General features: G+C 41.3%; 1 protein-coding gene and 1 long non-coding RNA gene across 3 annotated transcripts in view; one reads left to right on the top strand and one right to left on the bottom strand.

Annotated features, from left to right (window-relative positions):
* LOC127617620 (inositol polyphosphate-5-phosphatase A) overlaps positions 1-20,027 on the bottom strand; it is a 257,918-nt gene extending 237,891 nt beyond the window's left edge. The window contains exon 1 of the mRNA XM_052089615.1: positions 19,599-20,027. Within this exon, the coding sequence (XP_051945575.1) occupies positions 19,599-19,673 (75 nt within the window). The 5' untranslated portion in view covers positions 19,674-20,027. The remainder of the gene's footprint in view (positions 1-19,598) is intronic.
* LOC127617622 (uncharacterized) overlaps positions 1-24,786 on the top strand; it is a 143,814-nt gene that overhangs the window by 94,024 nt on the left and 25,004 nt on the right. The gene's annotated exons all lie outside the window — the stretch shown is intronic.

Here is a 24,786-nt window from a genome sequence, read left to right as displayed (position 1 = left end):
GTTGCAGCGGTATACCGGTTTCATGTCGTTGACATGCGAGCAAAAGCAAGCCAGAGACGAATATGTAAATGTATTTTTTATTTGTGCAATTTAGAAAGTTTGTGTGAAATTCCCTTCACACCTGTATGTTAATCAGTAATCATTTATCACATTCATGCAGCCGGTGTTATTCAGTTGTGTGCTGAAAGTCAATCCATCGAGGAGACCCGCATCATGATAAAAAAATCATTTTTATTACTATTATTAAAACTGAATAATAAATTAACAGGGAAGTAGAGATGGCAAAATAAATGTAGAATCTCCGCCTTTATTTCGCCTTCATTTGTTTCATATGAAATAATCTAAAGGTCGAATCTATTAGACCTCATTTTATATCAACAGTGTCAGCTGTAGTTAAAGTTTCAAGATGTGTTTCAGCTGGAATTTATTTTTCAGAAATGCATTAATTTATTATTATTATTATTATTATTATTTAAGACTAGCACACTGACCTAACCATGGTAACGGGGAGCCTTTCCTTCTGTGTAATATGTGTATAAATATTTAATATTAGATAACAAACTGGATAATAATGGGCTCATATAAGTAAATATGCTCTTCAATTTTTTAAAAGGAGAATAGTTCCTGTAGATTTTGTTGTTGACATCATCAACACAAATAATGTCACTTGATGCATTTCCTTGCACTGGAAAACCATGAACAAAACTGCAACATAAAAGGAAATGCGACCCAGGATACATTAAATTCAGGTTATGTTTAATCTATGGCAGGTCGACGGTTATATAGTTATATAACATGTTATAATTACATGCTATTTTTTTATCATGTTTATTATAATTCTGTTAGCTTTCTTATTTTTTCTATTTATTTTATTTTCAAAAAGGAGACTTTTTTTTTTTTTTTACACACATATTATAATAAAGTGTTTGCTCAAAAATAAATAGATAAATAAAACAACCCTTCTGTTTTCACTGATAATAGTAATTGTGTAATACCGTAATACCGTGATACTTTCTGAGACGGTTATCATACCGTGAAAATCTCATACCGTTGCAACCCTAGTCATGACATGCCTTTTTTTATTATTTTAATATGTTCCATGTGGTTCATTTATAATATTAGTCAAGCTTATTGCACAAAAACATATATTATATATTTGTAAAACATGATCATTTTCCACCCTTATTCTGATCCTCTGCTAGAAACGCTTGGTTTTTATGCTACTGTGTCTTTAAGACTTGACAGTAAACGCCCACTGTTCTGATTGGCTCTCTGCTCTTGACTGACTCACCGCTACTGGGCGGGGCTACAGAAGTGATTAGTTAAAGTAAGAGTTGATGTGTTGTTGTGGAGGCGGTCAGATGCTACCAAAGCGTGACATCACAGTATGGAGGAAGTAGAGAACGAGTCGTTTTAGCAGCTTGGTTTCAACAAATGCACTTTGCAGTGCGGAGGATGTTTTGAGTTCTGAAACGTGAAAAGATCAAGGAAAATATCATTCGTCATGTCATGACGCCATTAACTTAAAACGAATAGCTAAATACAGGTGACGTGTGATATAATAAGATTGAGTATTTTTTCCAAGTTCAACAAATAAATACAAAACTTTGTATGGCTTAAACTATATTTAGAATTAATAGGGATGCACCGATATGAACATTTTGGCAAATAAAAAAAAAATAATTTTGTATTTTTTTTTTCGTCCCCAAAAAATCCAAATGGTGTCGTAGTAACTCGCCTCAATCCGGGTGGCAGAGGACGAATCTCAGTTGCCCCCACGTCTGATACCATCAATCCGTGCATCTTATCATGTGACTTGTTTGGCACGTTACCACGGAGACGTAGTAATGAGGCTTCACGCTATTCTCCACGGCATCCACACACAATTCACCACACGCCCCACTGAGAGCGAGAACCACATTATAGCGACCACAAGGAGGTTACCCCATGTGACTCTACCCTCCCTAGCAACCGGGCCAATTTGGTTGCTAAAGAGACCTGACTGGAGTCACTCAGCACGCCCTGGAATTGAACTCACGACTCCAGAGGTAGTAGCCATCGTCAATACTCGCTGAGACACCCAGACCCCCACTTAGTAATTTTCTGATGTCAAAGTGACTTGCATTGGCTTACACGGACACCAGCGGTGTAGTCGGGGCCATACCCACCGACTGACACCTAGTGGCCTGGATGCTCCATCATTCAAACAAAAGTAGCTTTCAGTAACAGATGCCATTGTAGAAATTCACTACACACAGTAAACCAGAATTAATTAATCCAAGAGTGAAAGTGACCAATAAAAGGGCAGTTACTGAGATTAAGCGAGTAATATTCAGATGGACATGTGATGCTAACATGGCAGCCCCCATGAGGTGACCCCCGCCCCATGTAGAATAAAACAGCTTTCATAAGGTTACAGATATACCTTGAATGCCCAATTCCCAATGTGCTCCAAGTCCTCGTGGTGGCGTAGTGACTCGCCTCAATCCGTTTGGCGGAGGATGAATCTCAGTTTCCTCCACGTCTGAGACCGTCAATCTGCGCATCTTATCACGTGGCTTGTTCTGTGCGTTACCGTGGAGACAAAGTGTGTGTGTGCAGGCTTCACGCTACTCTCCGCGGCATCCACACACAACTCACCACACGCCCCACCAAGAGCGAGAACCACATTATAGCGACCACGAGGATGTTACCCCATGTGACTCTACCCTCCCTAGCAACCGGCCCAATTTGGTTGCTTAGGAAGCCCGACTGCTGTCTGCAGCTAACGGAGACATGGAGCGTTTCCATCATCACACATGATAACAGGGTCTTACTGCCTTATCTGGCCACTGCAGGATGAAGAACGCCTGTTTCTATACTGATTTTATGAATGGAAAACGATCTGAACTAGCTCAAAAAACACGCTGCACATTTATTGCATTATGTATGTGTGCAAACAGCAATTCGAAAGAGAGATGCGTGTTTTATAGGTTTCTGCACAATGAATTATGGCATTTGAGTTGTTTTGACACATCAATAAGCAAAATCTTTGTTAAACATAAACTAGAGCTAAAACCACGAGATCAGGGCGTTTAGCTACGGGCCACAGCGTTCAAAGAACCTTCACAACCCTCAATAAACCCTTTAACTGCTCTTATACTTATTTGTTTTCCACAGTTTTACACCAGCACGTCAAGCTCAGGAAAATGAAACCGAAAGACTATGGCTGATTGTTGGGATCATTTCCTCTGCACATAAACATGATGATAGTCAACACCACATCAATGAATGTATTATAAATGTGTGGCGTTCAGTGCTGCGGGTCAAATAAAGAGCAGTGCATTACAGTCCCGTCCTTCCTGCACAATAGTTTCTCTAAAGCTCAAACCATGCTTCCAAATGTAATCTCTCTTTTCATTGCCCAAATCCCAATGCGCTGTAAGTCCTCCGTGTCTGAGACAGTCAATCCGCGCATCTTATCACGTGACTTGTTGAGCGTGTTACCATGGAGACGTAGCGCGTGTGGAGGCTTCACGCTATTCTCCGCGGCATCCACACACAACTCACCACACGCCCCACCGAGAGCGAGAACCACATTATAGCGACCACGAGGAGGTTACCCCATGTGACTCTACCCTCCCTAGCAACCGGGCCAATTTGGTTGCTAAGGAGACCTGACTGGAGTCACTCACCACACGCCCCACCGAGAGCGAGAACCACATTATAGCGATCACGAGGAGGTTACACCGTGTGACTCCACCCTCCCTAGCAACCGGCCCAATTTGGTTGCTAAGGAGACCTGACTGGAGTCACTCACCACACGCCCCACCGAGAGCGAGAACCACATTATAGCGACCACGAGGAGGTTACCCCGTGTGACTCCACCCTCCCTAGCAACCGGTCCAATTTGGTTGCTAAGGAGACCTGACTGGAGTCACTCACCACACGCCCCACCGAGAGCGAGAACCACATTATAGCGACCACGAGGAGGTTACCCCGTGTGACTCCACCCTCCCTAGCAACCGGTCCAATTTGGTTGCTAAGGAGACCTGACTGGAGTCACTCACCACACGCCCCACCGAGAGCAAGAACCACATTATATCGACCACGAGGAGGTTACCCCGTGTGACTCCACCCTCCCTAGCAACCGGCCCAATTTGGTTGCTAAGGAGACCTGACTGGAGTCACTCACCACACGCCCCACCGAGAGCGAGAACCACATTATAGCGACCACGAGGAGGTTACCCCGTGTGACTCCACCCTCCCTAGCAACCGGTCCAATTTGGTTGCTAAGGAGACCTGACTGGAGTCACTCAGCACGCCCCGGATTCAAAGTCACGACTCCAGGCTTGATAGTCAGCGTCAAAAACTCGCTGAGATACCCAGAACCGCAATTTTATATTTAATATCATAGAATAGAAAGTTTGCCACTTTAACTCTCAAAACTCCAAAGTATGGAGACATTATTTGGGTGTCACTTATACAATCAGACAGACGAAACCGATCCAAACCTGACGCGGTTTTAGTCGTTACTGTCAAGCTCCGAAAATGACCATAAAAGCACCGTTAAAGTAGTCCACATGACTCGTGCATTTAAATTAAACGTCTCATGAAGCCTTTGTGAATTGAAAATTCAATATAATTCCATAAATACAAATTTAAGAAAAGTTAAGAAAGTACAACAGAAATGCATTGCTATTGTATAGTAAAAAGCTAATAATTATTATTGTTGTTATACGCAAGTATTATATAACAAGGTTAATGGATTCCAAACAATATCAGTGCAAATGAAAAGTCACAACAAGTGAACAAAAAAAGAGATATAATGTAAAGCTCCTGTGGTTCCTGCGAATTTCCTCCTAATTGACAAAGAAATAGACACACCCACACCTCTGTCACAGTTCCCTCATTAGACGTCATGAAGATGGCATTAGCGATGAACACCCCATTTGATGATGCGTGATGGCGTGTGCCACAAACTTATTCAAATTTAAGTCTATAATTAATGATCGGCGATCATCTGTGTTCCACAACTGCTTTCGGGTCCTTGAATAACGTGTTATGTGCGAGTAAGGGCAGCCGGTGGACTTTCTGGTGCCCTCCTAGGGAGTTGGTGCCCTACGCAGACTGTGTAGTGTGCTTATAGGGAGCGGGAGGCTCCTGTGTTTGTAATGCCGGGGCATGTGCCACGTGCCATGAATAAGAAAACACTGCGCCACACAATCAGTTTCTATTTGAGCATGTGGAGTCAAGCAAGTACCTCCTGAAAATATATATACTGTAAATCCAATGTTAAACATTGGTAAAGTTTCGCCCAATGTACAAAAGTCCCTGGGTTTGTTCCTGGCAGGCAGCAGATGCCCTAACCCCGCCCCCACCCTATTCGGACCATGTAAAGCTGAGTAGCCTGCCGGTAACAACTTGGGATACCGTTCCCTAATCACGTGAAGGCCCCAAGAAGTTAAGAAAAAGTAAAAAGGATACTGCATTAATTACGTGTTTTTTTAACGCTATCGAAAAAAATATATTAAAATCGCAGAAATGAACACGTAAAATGTCCCAGCCCTACTATATACATGCATAGAAATAATGATTTCTTTTAGTATGCAAATATATATATATATATACACATATACATATACACACACACAATGCACTGTAACCCACAGCAATAGTATTAATATGATTAATATTTGGCAAAGAACGACACTTAGATCTGTAAAGCTGCTTATAAAGCGCGATGGGAAAAAGGTGCCACCCGTTGTCCCATATGGTTAGGATTAGGGTAGGAGTGGGGTTAGGGCATCTGCTGCCTGCCAGGAACAAACCGTGGCCCCTTCGTACAATGGCCTTTATTTCAAAAGGTGATACAAAGGCAAATATGCTGTGAAATATGTTGTATTATTGATCGTATTGTATAATTGACCCTTCGCTAAGCCCCGCCTTAAAAGCGTTCTGACCAATCCTGTCTTAGCAACTGTTGCCATCTCCCATTTCTCTGACATACATTCGCTCGAATAACTTAACGTTAACTCATTTATGTATTGATTCAGCTCTTTGTAAAGGTGATAGTAAATAGAGTTCACTGCATCATAGTGAGCCTGTTATGAGCCATTCTGTTCACTTGCACTCATTTTATCAGGTGTGTAATCGCCATTAAATGACCCTTTTCTGTTCTTATGTGACCGTGATGATTGTTTGCCTCAATTCTGATTCACAGTCTCCACCATTTTCAAATTACTGAGTAATTTAACTATTTAGTTGACAAAAACATCAGATTGCAGTGTCACTCTTCATTCCAGCCCATGTAAGAACATTATCCATTCGTGCCGTTCACAATAATCTCCCGTTCAATCCTTTGGGGAGTTCTGCAGAGCTTGTCAGAGCGAGCGACCGTAACCAAAAGAGGCGGAGCTTAGCGAAGGGTCAATAGATAGGCTAAATAATAATAAATATAATAGTAAAATAACAAAACAAATACTATTCTACTGTCAACTAATACAGCTCATTGGTCTAACTGCAGGGTGTTTACGGTTGCCAAGCAACATAAAAACTGTGATCTAACACAATTAATATTACGTGTGATGACAGGTGAGTTATCTGCAATTTACAATGGCTTTGAATCAGTTTTATAATCTCTCTTAATCTCTCTTTTGCTTGTGAACATCTCATACTGGGTCGTGCGGGGTTTGCAGGATAGAGCTGCACAATTATTCTGAAAAAATAATCAAGATTGCAATTACAGCTGCTCCAATTAACTTACTGTGAAAAGTGTCAATTACATCATTACATTTAGATCTATTCCCGTAGTGTCAAGATTTTCTATTTATGAAATGTTTTGGTCCATTGTGTGCAGAAATGAAATTGACAATATGAAAATCTGTTTCAAATAGTCTATTAGTATCAGAAATTACAACCTGGTATGTTTCACACTTCTGCATTTAATTTATTCAAAACGTAAACAAAAAAAAAAAAAACTTTTTATGCAATAAAGCAATCCTGGGACAAGCTTGTATTGGATGTGAAGCCTACGTAAAGAAAATGCCATGCAGTGGCCCCACAAAAATATTTACATCTAAATGAATTAGAGACGCGCCGATTGACCGGCCAGGGACCGATTTTCCACATGCTCGGCCCGGACTGGTGATCGGCCGGTCAGCCTCGCGTCTTTCCGATCCAAAGCCGGTCCGTTTTGTTCCCAGCGGCGCAGGCAATAACATCACAGCCGCATGTAAACATGTCATTGGCATGGGAGATCTTGACTGTGTGAGTGAAGAATACAGAAAGTTTGAAATGTGTAATAATTGTAAGGCCAAAGTAAACCGTGGGGGAACCACCACAATAACTTTCTGATCAACAAACCTAATTAGACATTTATAACACCATCATCCAGCTGAACATGCCCAATTTATAAAAGAAGCTAAAAAGTGAAAGCGGCTAAAGCTAGCCAGGGCTCAGAGCCAGTCACAAGTCAGCAGCGTCTCCTATCATCCCTTGGTAAGAGCAGCGAAAAGACCAAAGCAATTACAAGGAAAATGATGGAATTCATGTCCCTGGATGACCAGCTGTTCTCCATAGTTGAGGACAGAGGGATCAGAAATCTGATAAATGTCCTCGATACAGAGGAGGAGGTACTTTCAGACGTCGCGTTGTGTCATGTCACACACGCAGCCTGTTATCTGTCAACATTTGGGTACACAAATCCAGGAGAGGAGAAGTGGGGTGCTAGATGGCAGAGGCAGGCTAAATACATACAAATTGTGCCGTTGTGATTTAATGTAATTTTTCCCACCGTGTCCGATATTAAAATCAGTGCGACACACATTGCAAAAGGCGTGGGCATTGTCGATATGGCTTCGGGATATGAAATTCAATTCTTCCATCCAGCTGTTCTTAAATGTACATATTTCGTTTTTTTCACCGGAGCACCAGCTGAGTCTTCTCCTCCCCTCTACCAGTGATGCTTGATTTAACATCCCGCATCTACTGCCTGCGCGGATATCAACAGCGCCAATGGGTTGTGGGTTGCCAGATTGTGGTCACACATGGTTTGTAATGTGTATGATGTGTTGATTGTGTGAGTAGGATGCGTTTCATTCAAGATCTGGCAACTGGACACCTTGGAATAATATATTGATGTGACTATTCATATAACGTGGTTTGGGCCATACAAATTACGGGAGTTTTTTTGGGAGAAATAACAAAACGGGAGACTCCCGGGAAAAGTGTTGACAGGTATACAAGCCGTTCCCGAAGCAGTGCTCAGTTTTACAACTGATATGGACATCTAACGTAAGTCGAGCGTATTGGACACTTCAGTTTTTCAGATGTTTGGAATTGTTTTGTTAGACGAGTAATAAAGAGAAAAAGGTCCATTTATAAAAATAGTGGAAAATGACATCTGTTATATAAAGCAACTCATTTGCAGTTAATTGTTATTTCTACCTTCAGTCACAGAGCACCTTATTTTCAGAGTTTTTTAAGTGAGAGAAGATCCTGACTCTGTCTTAGTGCAGTTTGGGGGAAATTGAAATGTTTCATAATTAATTTTATTATGAAAATAAAATTTAGCATTTAGCATTGAAGCAAGAATCGGTAAAATCGGTATCGGCAGGTCACACTTGCAAAAAATCGGAAATCGAAATCGGCCAAGAAAATTGCAATCGGTGCATCTCTAAAATGAATAATTGCAATTGCAATATCAAGGGAAACAATCATCAATTAAGATTTTCGTCATAATCATGCAGCCCCATTGCAGCATCTTTAGCAGCATCATTCCATCACATCATGACACGTCCTGACATCATCGATCAGCATCAATCAATAAAAACTCACTCACACACTGATAACACTCATGTCACTTTCCTGTGAAGTATCAAGATGGCACTGTGGATGCCAGCCTCGGTGTGGAGCTCTCCGATTCTTTTGTTGTTTTTGTATGTTTGTCCTGTGATTAGTCATGTTTTTCCAATCAGTTTTACCAGGGACGAACTGCTGAACATTCGGCAGCACATAACAGACAATCCTTTCCCGGTTTTTGACTGTCCGGATGCTTTTGGTCAGAGGTGCAGCTGTGTTGTTTAAGCGCGCCATGAGACGCATGCGAGGGAAGCGAGCCGGCGCGCTGGTAAAGCTACGAAGGCGCGGCATTTGAACAGCAGAGTATTCATCTAGCGAATCTCCACTCTCTCCCTAACAAAACGGATGAACCACATCTCCTCATCCATACAAACAAGGACTTTTCAAACTCTCCTGCCTTGTGCTTCACAGAGATCTGGCTGAGTGAAGCCTTTCTGGACAGCGCGTTACATCTGACGGCCTTCCAGATGTTCGGAGCAGATCACATTGCGGATTTAACGCGGGAAACGAGAGGCGGTGGAACAGGCTTTTGGTGTACAGATGTAACAACATTAAAGAAGATGTGCTGTCCTAATTTGGAAGAGCTCTTTATCAACTAAGCCTTTCTAGTCGCCGTGGGAGTTTTAAATGTTTATTCTGGTGAGTGTTTATATTCCTCCACAAGCATGTGTGAGTGCAGCACTGCAACAGCTGGCTGATCAGATCACAGACACGGAACAGCAATACCCGGACTCAGTTATTATTCTCAGAGATTTTAACAGAGCTAACCTCACCTGTGAACTGCCAAAATACAGACAGCACATTACATGCCCAATTGAGACTGGATCACTGCTACACAACATTAAAGGATGCATATCGCTCTGTCCCTAGAGCAGCTTTGGGACTGTCTGGTTTATCTTCCAACCTACATGCAGAAACTAAAATCTGCTATACCTGTAGTAAAGACTGTAAAGAGTTGGCCCATTGAAGCAAAGCTGGAACTAAAAGCCTGCTTTGACTGCACCGATTGGAGTGTTTTTGAAGCTGCAGACTGATCTGGACGAGCTCACAGATACGATATGACATCACATATCAGATTCTGTGAGGATATGTGCATTCCTACTAGGACTTATTTAACAACAATGACAAATCATGGTTTACAGCAGAACTAAGGCAGCCATATCAGGCCAAAGAGGATGCTTACAGAAGTGGCGATAACATTTTAAAATTGTATCCTTGCACAATCAGGCCAGGAACACACTGAATAGGGAAATCAGAGTGGCTAAAAGAAGCTGTTCGGATAAGCTGAAAAACAAGTTTTCAGCGAACGATCCTGCATCAGTGTTGAGAGGTCTGAAGGATATTACTAACTACAAGATACCATCCTCCAACACTGTAGGCAACCAACAACTGGCTGATGACCCAAATGTGTTTTACTGTAGATTTGAAAAGCCATGTCACATACCCCACACCCACACCGACATTCACCACACACAAACACCAACACCTCCTGCAACCCCCTCCTGCTACTCAACTTGCACTTAAGATCTGTGAAGAGGAGGTATGCCATGTCTTCCAAAAACAAAAGACAAGGAACGCACGGGGCTGTGGTGTCCAGCTGGCCCCCATCTTCACACAGATTTTCAACAGACCACTGGAGCAATCTGAAGTTCCCTGCTGCTTCAAATGCTCACCTATCATCCCTGTCCCAAAGAAACCCAAAATCACAGGACTTAAAAACTACAGACCCGTCGCTCTGATATCTGTGGTCATGAAGTAATTTGAGAGACTGGTGTTGGTCATTACTGTGGAGTGGTGGTGGTGTAGTGGGCTAAAGCACATAACTGGTAATCAGAAGGTTGCTGGTTTGATCCCCACAGTCACCACCATTGTGTCCTTGAGTAAGACACTTAACTCCAGGTTGCTCCGGGGGGATTGTCCCTGTAATAAGGGCTCTGTAAGTCGCTGTAAGTCTGCCAAATGCGTAAATGTAAATGTAAATTACTGGACCCTTTTTAGATCCCCTTCAATTTGCTTATCGAGCAAACAGGTCTGTGGATGATGCAGTCAACATGGGATTTTGAGGAACGAAGGCTATATAATGCTTGAAATTGTCCAAAAACTGCAGATTTCATATAAAGGTGTAACTACAGTCTTCAAACACAAAGCACAACTGTCTCTAACAAGAACAGAAAGAGATGTGGAAGATGTGCAACTAAACAAGAGGATAAGTACATCAGAGTCTCTAGTTTGAGAAATAGATGCCTCACATGTCCTCTGCTGACAGCTTCATTGAATTCTACCCGCTCAACACCAGTTTCATGTACAACAGTAAAGAGAAGACTCTTATGGGAAGAATTGAAAAGAAAAAAACACTTTTGAAACAGAAAAACAAAAAGAAAAGGTTCGAGTGGGCAAAGAAACGCAGACATTGGACAACAGATAATTGGAAAAGAGTGTTACGGATCTGAACCCCATTGAGCTTTTGTGGGATCAGCTAGACTGTAAGATGTGTGAGAAGTGCCCGACAAGACAGACACATCTATGGCAAGTGCTACAGGAAGCGTGGAGTTAAAGGTCACCTGAGTATCTGGACAAACTGACCACTAGGATATTTGGATGAGAAGTAGTTTAAGAAGTTCTGAACGTGTTTTTCAAATTGTAATAGTAATTTTTCACACCAGTAATGTCCTGACTATATATTGTGATCAGTTGAATGCCACTTTGGTGAATAAAAGTACCAATTTCTTTCCATACGAGCAAAATCTGTACATTATTCCAAACTTTTGGCCACCTGTGTGTATATATATATATATATATATATATATATTTAATTTTTATTTTTTTAGTCTTATTGTGTATTTCTGTATAATATTTATATTTTCTATTCACTTTTTATTTTATTTTTTTTAGTATCTCTGTCTTGTTGTGTTGTTTGTGCACAGGAAGCTTCTGTCAACAAGACTAATTCCTTGTTTGTGGAAGCATAATTGGCAATAAAGCTCGTTCTGAGTGTCCGCCTAAATTGCCCTAATATCCCACATTTAAAGGAATGTTCCAGGTTCAATACAATTTAAGCTCAATCAACAGCATTTGTGTCATAATGTTGATTACCACAAAAAAATATATATTTTTAAAGCACAAATGTGTGTTCCAGTGAGACACTTACAATGGAAGTCAATGGGGCCAATTTGTGGAGGGTTTAAAGTCAGAAATGTGAAGCTTATAATTTTATAAAAGCACTTACATTCATTCTTCTGTTAAAACTCATGTATTATTTGAGCAGTAAAGTTGTTTAAATTGTCATTTTTACAGTCATTTTAGATTGTCAATGCAACAAAGTTATAAAATTGGCAGTAACTTTACACAGAAACGTTTATTCAATGTTTTTATCACAAATGCTGTCAAATGAGCTTCATTTGTACTAAACCTGAAGCTGTGACGATATTCTCAAGACTTATGATCACAAAAGCTGCTATCGCACTAGCCTTACTATTACACTTAATGTGCTCCATTCACTTCCATTTATACACATGAATGCATGAGCGCAATTACACAAGCATGTGAAGAAATTAAGACACTTCGATGCCTTAAGATGATAGAGTAACAACACTGCACAGGCAGATACAACTAATGAGATAAAGAGACTGTGAGAGAGCAAAAGAGAGCAATGAAATGAAGATCTGCCCCAGTTCTCTGATAACAGTGTAGTAAGGTGGGCTGAAATACAGAGCAAGCGGTGTGGCCTCTTTTCAGAATGACCATGGGGGTTTATCAATCAAAACACAGAGGCAACTAATGGAAAACAAGCAACATGCCTTAATGCCTTGTTTCTGCAGGCCATGAAGTCTCAGTATATTTGCTCTGTTCCAAAACCTAAAGAGCTGCTTAAGTAGACATTAGAAAGAAATATTCCGGGTTCAAGTTTTGAAGCTCAATTAAAGGGGAAGCATGCAACTCGACCGTCAATCCACGCATCTGATCACATGACTCGTTGTGCGTGACACCGCGGAGACTCACAGCATGTGGAGACTCATGCTACTCTCCACGATCCACACACAACTCACCACACGCCCCATTGAGAGAACCACTAATCACCACCATGAGGAGGTTACCCCATGTGACTCTACCCTCCCTAGCAACTGGGCCAATTTGGTTGCTAAGGAGACTCACAGCATGTGGAGGCTCATGCTACTCTCCACGATCCACACACAACTCACCACACGCCCCATTGAGAGCGAGAACCACTAATCACCACCACGAGGAGGTTACCCCATGTGACTCTACTCTCCCTAGCAACCGGCCCAATTTGGTTGCTTAGGAGACTCACAGCATGTGGAGGCTCATGCTACACTCCACAATCCACACACAACTCACCACACGCCCCATTGAGAGAACCACTAATCACCACCACGAGGAGGTTACCCCATGTGACTATACCCTCCCTAGCAACCGGGCTTATTTGGTTGCCAAGGAGACCTGGCTGGAGTCACTCAGCACGCCCTGGATTCAAACTCACGGCTTCGGGTGTGATAGTCAGCGTCAATACTCGCTGAGATACCCAGACCCCCTAAACAGACACACTTGTAAATTGATGTTAAATATGTATTTAAATTAATGTGTCATTAATGTTCCTTTCATTAGGCTGTTAATACTTTATAATTACTCTAATTACTTAGTTTTATTTTGTGTACTATTATGTGCTTTTCTGTGTATAGTGAAATGGTTTTCCTACTTAGAAATAAAAATGTAAATGATTTGCTATCACGAGATAAAAGCAGTAAAAGGCAAAATATAAAATATTGTATATAATTAAGGGACACAGTTGTCCAGCATCTGCGAAGAGCATCAAAAACTTGCACTTGTGCAAAAACACATGAAGTATTTTCAAAAAGTTGAATTGCATATGATACATTTAAATGTATATATTTATGTTGAGCAGGGAAACACATCTACATCGCAAATTATGGTTACTCCAGGGATGCTTGTGCATTAGACACTGGGAATATCCCGCCTCTTACTGAAACAAATATCTAAAAAAAAGCAAATATCGCGTCTGAAATGAACGTTGTGATTGGTTGATCCGATTAGACGGACTGTCTGTCTTGTTCTCCCACCTCCCGCTGCTCCGTGCACATTTAGAGAGAATCTCTGTACACTTTTAAAAGTAAACAACAACAACAACAACAACAACAATTCACTCAACTGTGCTGTGGCATCGCGATAGTAGATTGAAGAAGTTCCGGGTCAAATACCCGCTGTTCTGGTGGCCATACCTATGATCACTTATTTTAGGTGGGCATACGCAAAATCCTGAGAAAGATAGGTGGGCATACGGCGTATGCCCTAGACTACACTACAGCTAACAGGGTTTACCAGCGTAGCATCATCATAGCAATGTGGTTGTAATATTAGAAAAAAAACTGAGCAAAGATAAGGCTGGTAAATAATTTTATCACGCTAAAATCATGTTAACACACATATTGTTCACTTCTTGTGGCTATACTTTTGAAAGTATGTAGCGTTTATAAATAGGCCCCATCACTTCCATTGTAAGGGTCATAACAGTAACTGCGAAATACACATTTTGACACAAATGCTGTTAATTGACCTTAACTTGTATTGAACCCGTAATATTTCTGAAGGCTTAGCGACACAAAGGCTGTTCCAGAGTCTTCTGGAGTCATTCAATCGCTTTGTGTGAGGAACCCAAATCTGAAGTTCTCAAATCTCATTCATATTTGCCCTCAAACAGAAGCATCACGTCAGAAGCAGGTTTGACATCTTTCGCACAAATGACATTAGCTCTTGTGCGTGCGGCACACCAGTTTGAAGAGCTGCGGCGGAGGGGAAGATATTCAGTGAATAACTATTTAAATTTCAGTCAATTGCTCACACAAAGCTCCCATATGACTGGAGAAGACTTTGAATATAGCGCACGAGTCATTTGGACTACTTCAGTGATTTTTCGGTGTCCTTTCTGAGCTCGTATGGAAAAAAGCTTGTTTTAAAATGACAGAATTGTCATTTTCAGGTGAACTACGCCTTTAAGATTCATGTTGGGTAATCCACTGAGCCATGTAGGCATTTACACTCATAATTACATTTCTTAGACGAGAAGGATGATTACTTATAATATGAACATTACTCAAAATACACAAAGTAAATGTACAAAAAGTACAAAAACAGTTTGAGAGTTAGCAAGGGGTCTGACACATGTAAGTTTCCCATCATCCCCTGCTCCAACTGGCAGCCGATGGTTCGTGCCAACGGATTCAGATCTCACGCTATCCTGGCACTGTTTGCCAATCACATATTAAAACCACATTTATGGGCATAATCTCAACACCGGTGAGCTCCACCTGGACGTCATCCACATCAGCTGATCAGCATCCGGCTGGGTTTTATGTCTCTCGTTTTCCCGCATAAACTAATAACATTTTTCCAGGAGAACACCAAGGCGGAGCACAGGACAAAAATCACTACAGTAGACAAATTCAACCGTTTTATAGCCATAACACCTCGTCATGTAATTGCTCACAAAGCCCACATTTACTTCATTCATCTCATTTGGAAAATCCTCATGCTGCACAAAAGAGCCACTCAGTGAAGAGACACGTCGTCTCAACATGCAACATATTTAAGCGTAATTGTGCACTCAATGCTCTTTCAGTGGTGTGCTGGTTTTGGACGAACTCTCGTGTAAAACAACGAATGGATAAACAGAGACATGCCATGACAAGCTAGCTATTTATAAATCTAAATATAGTGCGAGAGTTCCTCTGCACATGCATAAGAAAGGAGCAAGTGCACTTCTGAATAAAATAAACAGTTCTGCCATTAACTTTCACATTGCGTCAGAAAATGACCACATACTCCAAACTAGCGTAAACTAAACGGGAGAAGAAACAGCTCAGGATTTACAGCACAATCAGGTACAAATACTGTTCTGTTTAACTAGCATCAACGGCTTCTTTAGCAACACAAAACTCAAATATCATTAAAGCAAAGTGAAGCTTAATCAACGTTGATTGCAAGACAAATATTTGAGACTTGCTTGACTTTTTTTAATAAGCGGTACCGGTGAAGCACTTACAATGGAAGTGAATGCAGCCAGTCTGTAAACGCTAAAATAAACAGTTTTACATGGACTGTAAACAATATAAGCGTTAACAGGATTTTTAGCATGATAAAATCTCTTGCAAATGTTATTTGTGTAAAGTTATATCCAGTATTACAACTTCGTTGACAACGAAACCCTGTAATCCATGCATTTACACAGATGTGGTTAGTAAGTGATTTTATCATGGTAACACACTTATTGTTTACGTCTTGTGTCTGTGCTTTTGTAGCAGTGTTTTAGTGTTTATGGATTGGCCCATTGACTTCCATTGTGCATTGCACACGGAGTAAACATAGGGCGAGTCGAAATAATGCACACACTATCGATTGAACTTCACTTGAATTGAATCAGGAACATTCCTTTAATGCTCAACTAACTGACTGCACACGCACAGTGTAACTCACTATAGTTTATTTAGAGGAAATCATTTGCATAACCTGAATCTTAAATCAACCACTAGTTTGCATAATGATTTAGATCGAGTGCACTAACAGATAACTTGCTTTTATTGAGGTTTCTACTAAACCACTGAGGCTAGAGTGATTCTGTGTTTTGCTAGTATCGCAGCAGTATATACTGTCCACGCAGATAATAATAATGTTATTATAATTTCAATATAATTCATTATTCATCTTCATCATTATTCATCTTCATACATGTTAGCTTCTTCTCAAAGGAATATTCTGGGTTCAGTACAAGTTCAGCTCAATCGACAGCATAATGTCGATTACCACAAAAAAATAATTTCGACTCGACTTTTCTTTAAATGTGTTTTCCAGTGAGACATTTACAATGGAAGTCAACGGGGGCCATTTTTTAAGGGTTTAAAGCATAGACTGTAAAAAAAGATGGCCGACACCCCTTCGCTCTTTTCCATTGGTGAGAACTGAAGCCGCCAGTGTCCCGATATGGCGCTGACATCTTGGGACTCGAGTCTGCGCAGTTGCGATTTCGGGACCAGACCTGCGCAGTAGTGAGCAGGAAGTAAAGCCGCGAAATCAAGGCCCCGCCCTCACTCTCGCCGAATCAATCGCAAGCACACGCCCCTTTTGACTTTTGACGGTGTGAAATAATTAATTATAGAAATGTAGATATTAAATTTAAAGCTCCAATCTCCTCAGTCCTCCGAAGATCCCGAAAAAAAGTCTGTTGGTGCTTCAGTGACTACTTCACTCAGAGAACCTGTCAATCACAGCTGTCAATCATGATGTCACCGCACCGTTTTTATAGCATCAAATAACTAAAAACAAACTTATTTTGAAAACAAACACTTGAAATGACATCAACGTGATAGAAACGACAGTAAATGACAGAAACTATCTTTGGAAAAAAGATATGTGAAGTGTCATTTAATTGTTTAGTTGGTCTCACGTCCCGTTGAATAACATGGGGAGGCGGGGCTTATGACCTATACTAGGACCAGCCACCGGGGGGCGATCGAGACGTTTTGGCTTCACTTTTGAGGGCTTGTGCGGCACACTTGTTTAAAGGCAGAAATGTGACGCTTATAATTTTATCAAAGCGCTTATATTAATTCTTCTAATGTGTTATTTGAACTGTTAAATTGTTTAAATTGTCGTTTTTATGCCAGACTACTAAATTACCATGAATACAGGGTTTACAGCATTACGTCGTCATGGCAACGAAGTTGTAAAATTTTTATAACTTCACACTGAATGGGTTTGTAGGCGATTTTCTCACACTAAAATCATGTTAACACACAGAGTTAAAATATATAATAGTTAATATTTCAACATTTACAGATTGACTCCATTGACTTCCATTGTAAGTGCCTTAACGTAATTACATATTCATTAGGACGCAACGCAACCACCTGCACAACAATAACCATAATTCAGGCTTATGGTTATTGTTGTGTTGCAGTTAATATAGTTTTGGATTTTTACTTTAGCTTTCATTTCTATTTTATATTCAGTTTGTCTATTTTATGTTAGTTTTAGTTTAGTTTTCATTTTCTCAGTTTCGTTTTTTTTTTTTATGGCTGCCAAAGCTGAGCTTTTACTGGTGTCATTTAAAAAGTCTAACATCATAACATTTCTCAGGTTAGTCTGTGTAACTTCTATTTAGTGGTATTTTCATGCTTAATGTGGAACTTTGAAGCTCTAAAACGCACATAAAGGCAGCATAAAAGTAATCCATGTCTCCTGAAGTGATATGATAGGTTAGATCACATTAGAAGACTCTTATGGATTACTTTTATGCTACATTTATGTGCTTTTTGGAGTTTCAATGTTCTGGTCACCATTCACTTGTATTGTATTGTATTTCTAAAAATCTTAATTTGTGTTCTGGTGAAGAAAGTAAGTCACACACATCTGGGACGGCATGAGGATGAGTAAATGATGAGAGAATTGTAATGGTTGGGTGAACTGTCCCTTTATCTTTTTGAGGTTTTAAATGGATAATTTTACTTTGGGATGTGTGGAAGAGCTCATTTCATGACGTGAACGTGCATATGAGAATATATCCATTCATTCCAAATAGATGTAGATATTTTCTAAAGAATAAATTTTCCCTCTGTCCCACTTTAACAGTACTGCTTAAAATAAATCTCGGATTTGGTCAAAAGATGGCCTCTCCAAAGGTTCAACATCCCATTATTGAATATTTCTTAATTTTGGTTTTGACAGAGGTAGAAGACATTATAAGCTTCCTTTAAAAGGTATAAATTTAGGTTATGTGCCGTTTAGATCATAATTCAAAGTGTCAAGAAAAGAACAATTTCCAAAAGTGTCCCACTTTGACCATATTCACTCTAGAATAAAAACTCAAATTAATTTGAGATCATTTTTATTTTAGTTAATTTTGGAGTTATGTATATTAGTTTAGTGTCAATTTTTTCTAATAACTTGATTTTATTTAATTTTTTTAGTTAGTTTAGGGTTAGTTAGGGTTATGAGTATGGATGGTGCCACTACCAATGTACATCTTCAACAGGGTAATTAGATTACTTTATTAGTTACTCTGAAATGTAACTGCATTACATATTACTAATTACTTTCTAAAAACCCTCAACAACCTTAGCCAGATGAAAAATACAAGGATAGACATTAAACAGTTCTTTTAATTCTTTCAAATGAATCACAAAAAAAATCAAATAAATTATTCATGAACTGTCCAAAGAATTTAAAGGGGCAGCCTTAAATTAGAAAACATATTTATGAACATTAGACGTTAAATGTAATTTTTTTTAGAGTTCTTCTATAGTCTATACAGTATTTAAGACAATTACATCAGAAATCACTGTAATTAATTACTGAAAAATTAACTTTTTAGTAATTTAATTACAGTAATTAATTACTTAGTAATGCATTACTCCCAGCACTGCCCATCAACCTTTAGAACTGATCAGTAAATGAAAGGGTGTAGGTTTAAATGACAGATCTGGTCCCTTTTGCTACTATTTTAAGTAAATAACCCCCACAGTGAGGGTGAAACAACTAAAGGGTCACAGTTTTGTGACAACTGTTGTAGGTCCGAACCCCACTAGGACTGTCATCCTTGATCAAAACATTCACCTCAGGTCACTCCAAAGGAAGAAAAACCTTTGAATAAGTGTACTGTAAGTCACTTTGGACTTAAGCATATGTTAAGTGACTAATTAGTAATAAAAAGCGTTTTATTTTCGACTTACATCTTCAAACAGCGATCCAACGTTGGCCGTCACCAGCAATATTCCCGCGCCTTGTCCTGTCAGCTTCTCCGCCATCCTTAATTATATCAGGAACTGCACTTGATAGCTAATGTCAGCCGTTTCTGGAGTGAACGGTGATATAGAGTCGAGGGATAACGGTTCTTCACGTCAAACGCCGCGGGTTCGAGTCTCGATCAGCTGGGCTCGTGCATACTCGTGTGCGTGTAGTACGCAAAAGCAGAGCGCAGTCCGTACTCAAGGCGTCTCGCTTTACTTTTCCACCGTCTCGGCCATGATTTGAAAAGTTTCCCTGTTTAATCGGCTCATTTCAGCGCGGAGCGTGTCTCCCTGGCAATGGGTGCGGGAAATAAGCGCATTGCTCGGGTTTGTTTAAGGAGGACACACTGCTGCTGGAGTGAGTCCCGTACTGCCGTGACGTCACTGAGCCAATGGAAAGATGCAGCTCTTAAAGGGGCAACGCGTTTTGTGTGTCGCCGGTTTAAGAGCTGCATATTTCCATTGGCTGAGTGACGTCAGGACAGGAATAGATTTAAACGGGCAACGCAGTGTTGCTCCTTTAACAGCTGCATCTTTCCATTGGGCAATTAGAGAGAGAAAGACCTGGCATTTTTATAAATTTTTTTGCATTTTGGGATTTTGAGATATATTATATATTTTTATAATATGATATATGCAATGTAATTTGGTGCAAATCATCCCTTTGTCACCAAGGCTTTGTGCATATTGTAGAACTGTGTACTGTATATTGTGCATTGTAATTTCTAATTTGTAAATTTTACTTTTTGTTTTGTATTTCTCCTGTGTGTCTCGTAATGATCTAGGATACTGTACAGTATCTTCTGTGTGTAGCTGTCAGTCTATCTGTCTCTCTGACGGTTTTTGTTCAGTAATAAAGTGCTTAATTGGCAGGAAAAATAATGTAGTCATAGTCTTATTTCCAAAGCGTTTGCATTTGCATTTGAGCTGTTCTTTAAAGGAGTTATATTTTGGTCTGTTCTCACCCAAAACTGACTGGATCAGTTGAAAAGACCTGGATTAAACCACTAGAGTCTTATGGATTACTTTTATGCTGCCTTTATGTGCTTTTTGGAGCTTCAAACGTCTGGTCACCATTCACTTGCATTGTATAAATCTACAGAGTTGAAATATTCTACTAAAAATCTTAATTTGTGTTCTGGTGAAGAAAGAAAGTCACACATCTGGAATGGCATGAGGGTGAATACATTATTTTTGGGTGAACTGTCCCTTTAAAGCCTGTTTAATAATTTTTTATCCATTGCATCGCTTAACAAAAACTATTTAGTAACAGTTTTGGTGTCTAGTGAGACGTGATGTATAAGTAGTTTGAGAGTGTTGGGAGAGCGACTCGATTAAGTCATTCACAGTGCCTCATGGGGGGTGGGCGGGGCTGTAGAGCTCTTTTGGCGCACTTTGGCCCTGATTTACTAATTACAAAATTACCTTTCCATGACTTTCCACAAGAGGAAAGAAAAATAGAGAGAGATCACAACAGTCATGGGAGAGAAATATGTCAAATGTCACTGCCTCAGCTCCTGGATTTGAAACCCAGTTGCAGCTGTAGAATAAAATAAAGTTAAACTCTATATTTATTCTGTCAAAGAATATGTTTGTTCTCTCTTGTTGTGTTGAGCAGTCTGATGATGATAGTGAATACGACACTAAAGCTGCCATGCGGCTCATTGACATTCTGTGACGGAAAGGAGAAGATTATCACACCACAACTACTCTTACAACATGTCCACTGGTGTGACTGGCAGCACATGAGCTCTTTCAGCGTGTGTGTGTGTCTTGATAATATTGCCTTTATGTGTGTGTGCTGCCTCTGCAATACATGCTTGGATTACACCCAGACTTTCCAGACTGAACATGCAAATAGTGCTGCTGTAAACAAAGCAAGAGAATCAATGACTTTCAAATGAATACGGGTCTTTGAACTCAAGCTTGTTCTTGGGTCATCTATTGCCACATGATTATTTCACAGCAGATTTCGTTTATTAGAGTAACGGCTCTGTTGATTGAAGTTGAGGAAATATATCGCATCAGCAGTTTAGATGATACTAACAAGAAGCTTTTGAGATTGAATGAATGATCCTGAAATTAAGATCTAAATTATCATTAAAATTTATTTTTATTTACAAAACAAGACGTTTTACAAAGAACATTGTAACTACAGTAATTGGATGTAAAAAATGGCAGATGATGTATATGTATATATATGCACACACACAAACACACACAGTATACACACACACACACACAGTATATATACACACACACAGTATATACACACACACACAGTATATACACACACACACACAGTATATACACACACACAGTATACACACACACACAGTATATACACACACACAGTATATATATATATGCACACACACACAGTATATATATATATGCACACAAACAAACACACACAGTATACACACACACACACACAGTATATACACACACACACACAGTATATACACACACACAGTATACACACACACACACACACACACAGTATATACACACACACAGTATATATATATATGCACACACACACAGTATACACACACACACACACACACACACAGTATATACACACACACACACACAGTATATACACACAAATAGTATACACACACACACACACACACACAGTATATACACACACACACACACACAGTATATACACACACACAGTATACACACACACACACACACACAGTATACACACACAAACACACACAGTATATACACACACACACACACAGTATATACACACACACAGTATACACACACACACACACACACAGTATACACACACAAACACACACAGTATACACACACACACACACAGTATATATATATATGCACACACACACAGTATATACACACACACAGTATATATATATATGCACACACACACAGTATACACACACACACACACACACACACACAGTATACACACACAGTATATATACACACACACACACACACACAGTATATATACACACACACCCACACACAGTATATATATACACACACACACACAGTATATACACACACACACACACACACAGTATATATACACACACACACACACACAGTATATACACACACACACACACAGTATATATATATATATATATATATATATCCCCGTCGGCAACCGTCCGTCTCGGGAGACGATGGTGTAGCTCGGTGCGTCTATCTGCACCGCCGGGAATGGCTGTACAGACCAATTCTAGAGTGGCAGTCCTTGCCGCACTGGGCGCAGGAGAAGGGGGATGGCTGGTCAGGCTGCTGTTGCCGCTGCTTCCGCCTAGCTCTCTTTGCCACGGCAGTGTCGTTTCGTGCCGCTTCTGCTTTGATTGTTACCTGCAGGACTGCTTGTCGCCAAGCCGGGCGATCATCAGCCAGTCTCTCCCATGCGCTGGGGGCAATGCCGCATTGCTTCAAGTCCTTTTTGCAGACGCCTTTGAAGCGCAATTTGGGGCCCTGTGGTTCTGGTGCCTTCAGCCAGCTCGCCGTAGAGGAGGTCTTTGGGGATGCGGCCTGCGCCCATCCTCCTGACATGCCCAAGCCACCGCGAGCCGTCTTTCGCTGAGCGCTGCATACAAACTGCTCATGTTGGCTCGTTCCAGCACCTCTGTGTTGGGGATCTTGTCCTGCCACTTGATATGCAGTATGCGACGCAGGCACCGCATGTGGAAGCTGTTGAGTTTCTTCTCGTGCCTTACGTAGGTGGTCCATGACTCGCTGCCATAAAGGAGCGTACTGAGCACGCGAGGCTTGGTACACGCGCAGTCTGGTCGTCTCAGTGAGGCTAGAGTTGTTCCACACTCGCTGATTTAACTTGGCCATGACTGCGGCTGCCTTGGCGATTCTGCTGTTGATCTCAGGGTCGATGGATAACGAACTTGAGATCGTGGACCCAAGGTACGTGAAGTTCTCAACAACGTCCAGGTTGTACCCGTCGATGGCGGTGTTTGGAGGGGTCTCTGCTCCCTGCATCATGACTTTGGTCTTCTTCAGGCTGATGGTCAATCCAAACTCCTTGCAGGCGTGTGAGAAGCAGTTGACAAGCTGCTGGAGTCCGTCTGCCGTGTGTGAAGTCAAGGCTGCGTCATCAGCGAAGAGCATCTCACGAATGAGTACCTCTGTGACTTTGGTCTTGGCACGGAGACGGGCTATGTTGTAGAGCTTGCCGTCCGACCTAGTGCGGATGTAGACACCCTCGCTGCAGTCTTTGATGGCGTATTGGAGGAGCATGGAGAAGAAGATACCAAAGAGTGTGGGCGCAAGGACGCAGCCTTGTTTCACTCCACTGCTGACTGGGAAGGCTTCGGATGTTGCGCCGTTGTAGCATACTGTGCTGTGCATATTCTCGTGGAAGGACGTGACCACTGCAAGCAGGTGCGGGGCAACCAATCTTCTGCAGCAACCTGAAGAGTCCGCTTCTGCTGACCAGATCAAACGCCTTTGTGAGGTCGATGAAGGCGATGTAGAGTGGCATATGCTGCTCCTGACACTTCTCCTGCAGCTGGCGTAGTGAGAAGATCATGTCTACTGTTGATCGGCCATCCCTGAAGCCGCGACTGGGACTCGGGGTAGACACGGGAGGCGAGGGTCTGCAGGCGGGCCAGAGCGACGCTGGCTAACACTTTGCCTACAATGCTGAGGAGGAGATGCCCGGTAGTTGTTGCAGTCACTACGGTCTCCCTTGTTCTTGTACAAGGTGACAATGTTAGCGCCTCGCATGTCCTGGGGATGTAGCCCTGTTCCCAGCAGAGACAGAGGAGGTCGTGAAGTGGTTTTAGCAGGGCTGGTTTCCCGCTCTTTAGAACCTCGGGAGGGATTCCATCGCTCCCTGGCTCTTCCTGCAGGCAAGGCAGTCGATGGCTTTGCTGAGCTCGGCCCATGGTTGGTGGGGTATCTAGCTCCTCCATGACTGGTAGGTCTGGGATGGCGTTGAGAGCCGTGTCAGTCACCACGCTCAGCTGCTATGTATAGCTCAAGGTAGTGCTCCGGCCCATCGCTTCATCTGCTTTTCCTGGTCGGTGATAACCTCTCCCGCCTTGGACTTGAGGGGGCGGTCTTGGAGGGGTTGGGCCTGTTGCCTTCTTGATGCCCTCGTACATCCCTC

This window comes from Xyrauchen texanus, chromosome 24 (genome assembly GCF_025860055.1).
Source record: "Xyrauchen texanus isolate HMW12.3.18 chromosome 24, RBS_HiC_50CHRs, whole genome shotgun sequence".
In the NCBI taxonomy this organism is placed as follows: Eukaryota; Metazoa; Chordata; class Actinopteri; order Cypriniformes; family Catostomidae; genus Xyrauchen; species Xyrauchen texanus.
Note: the sequence above shows the minus strand (reverse complement) of the source record. Positions and strands in the feature narration are given on the sequence as shown.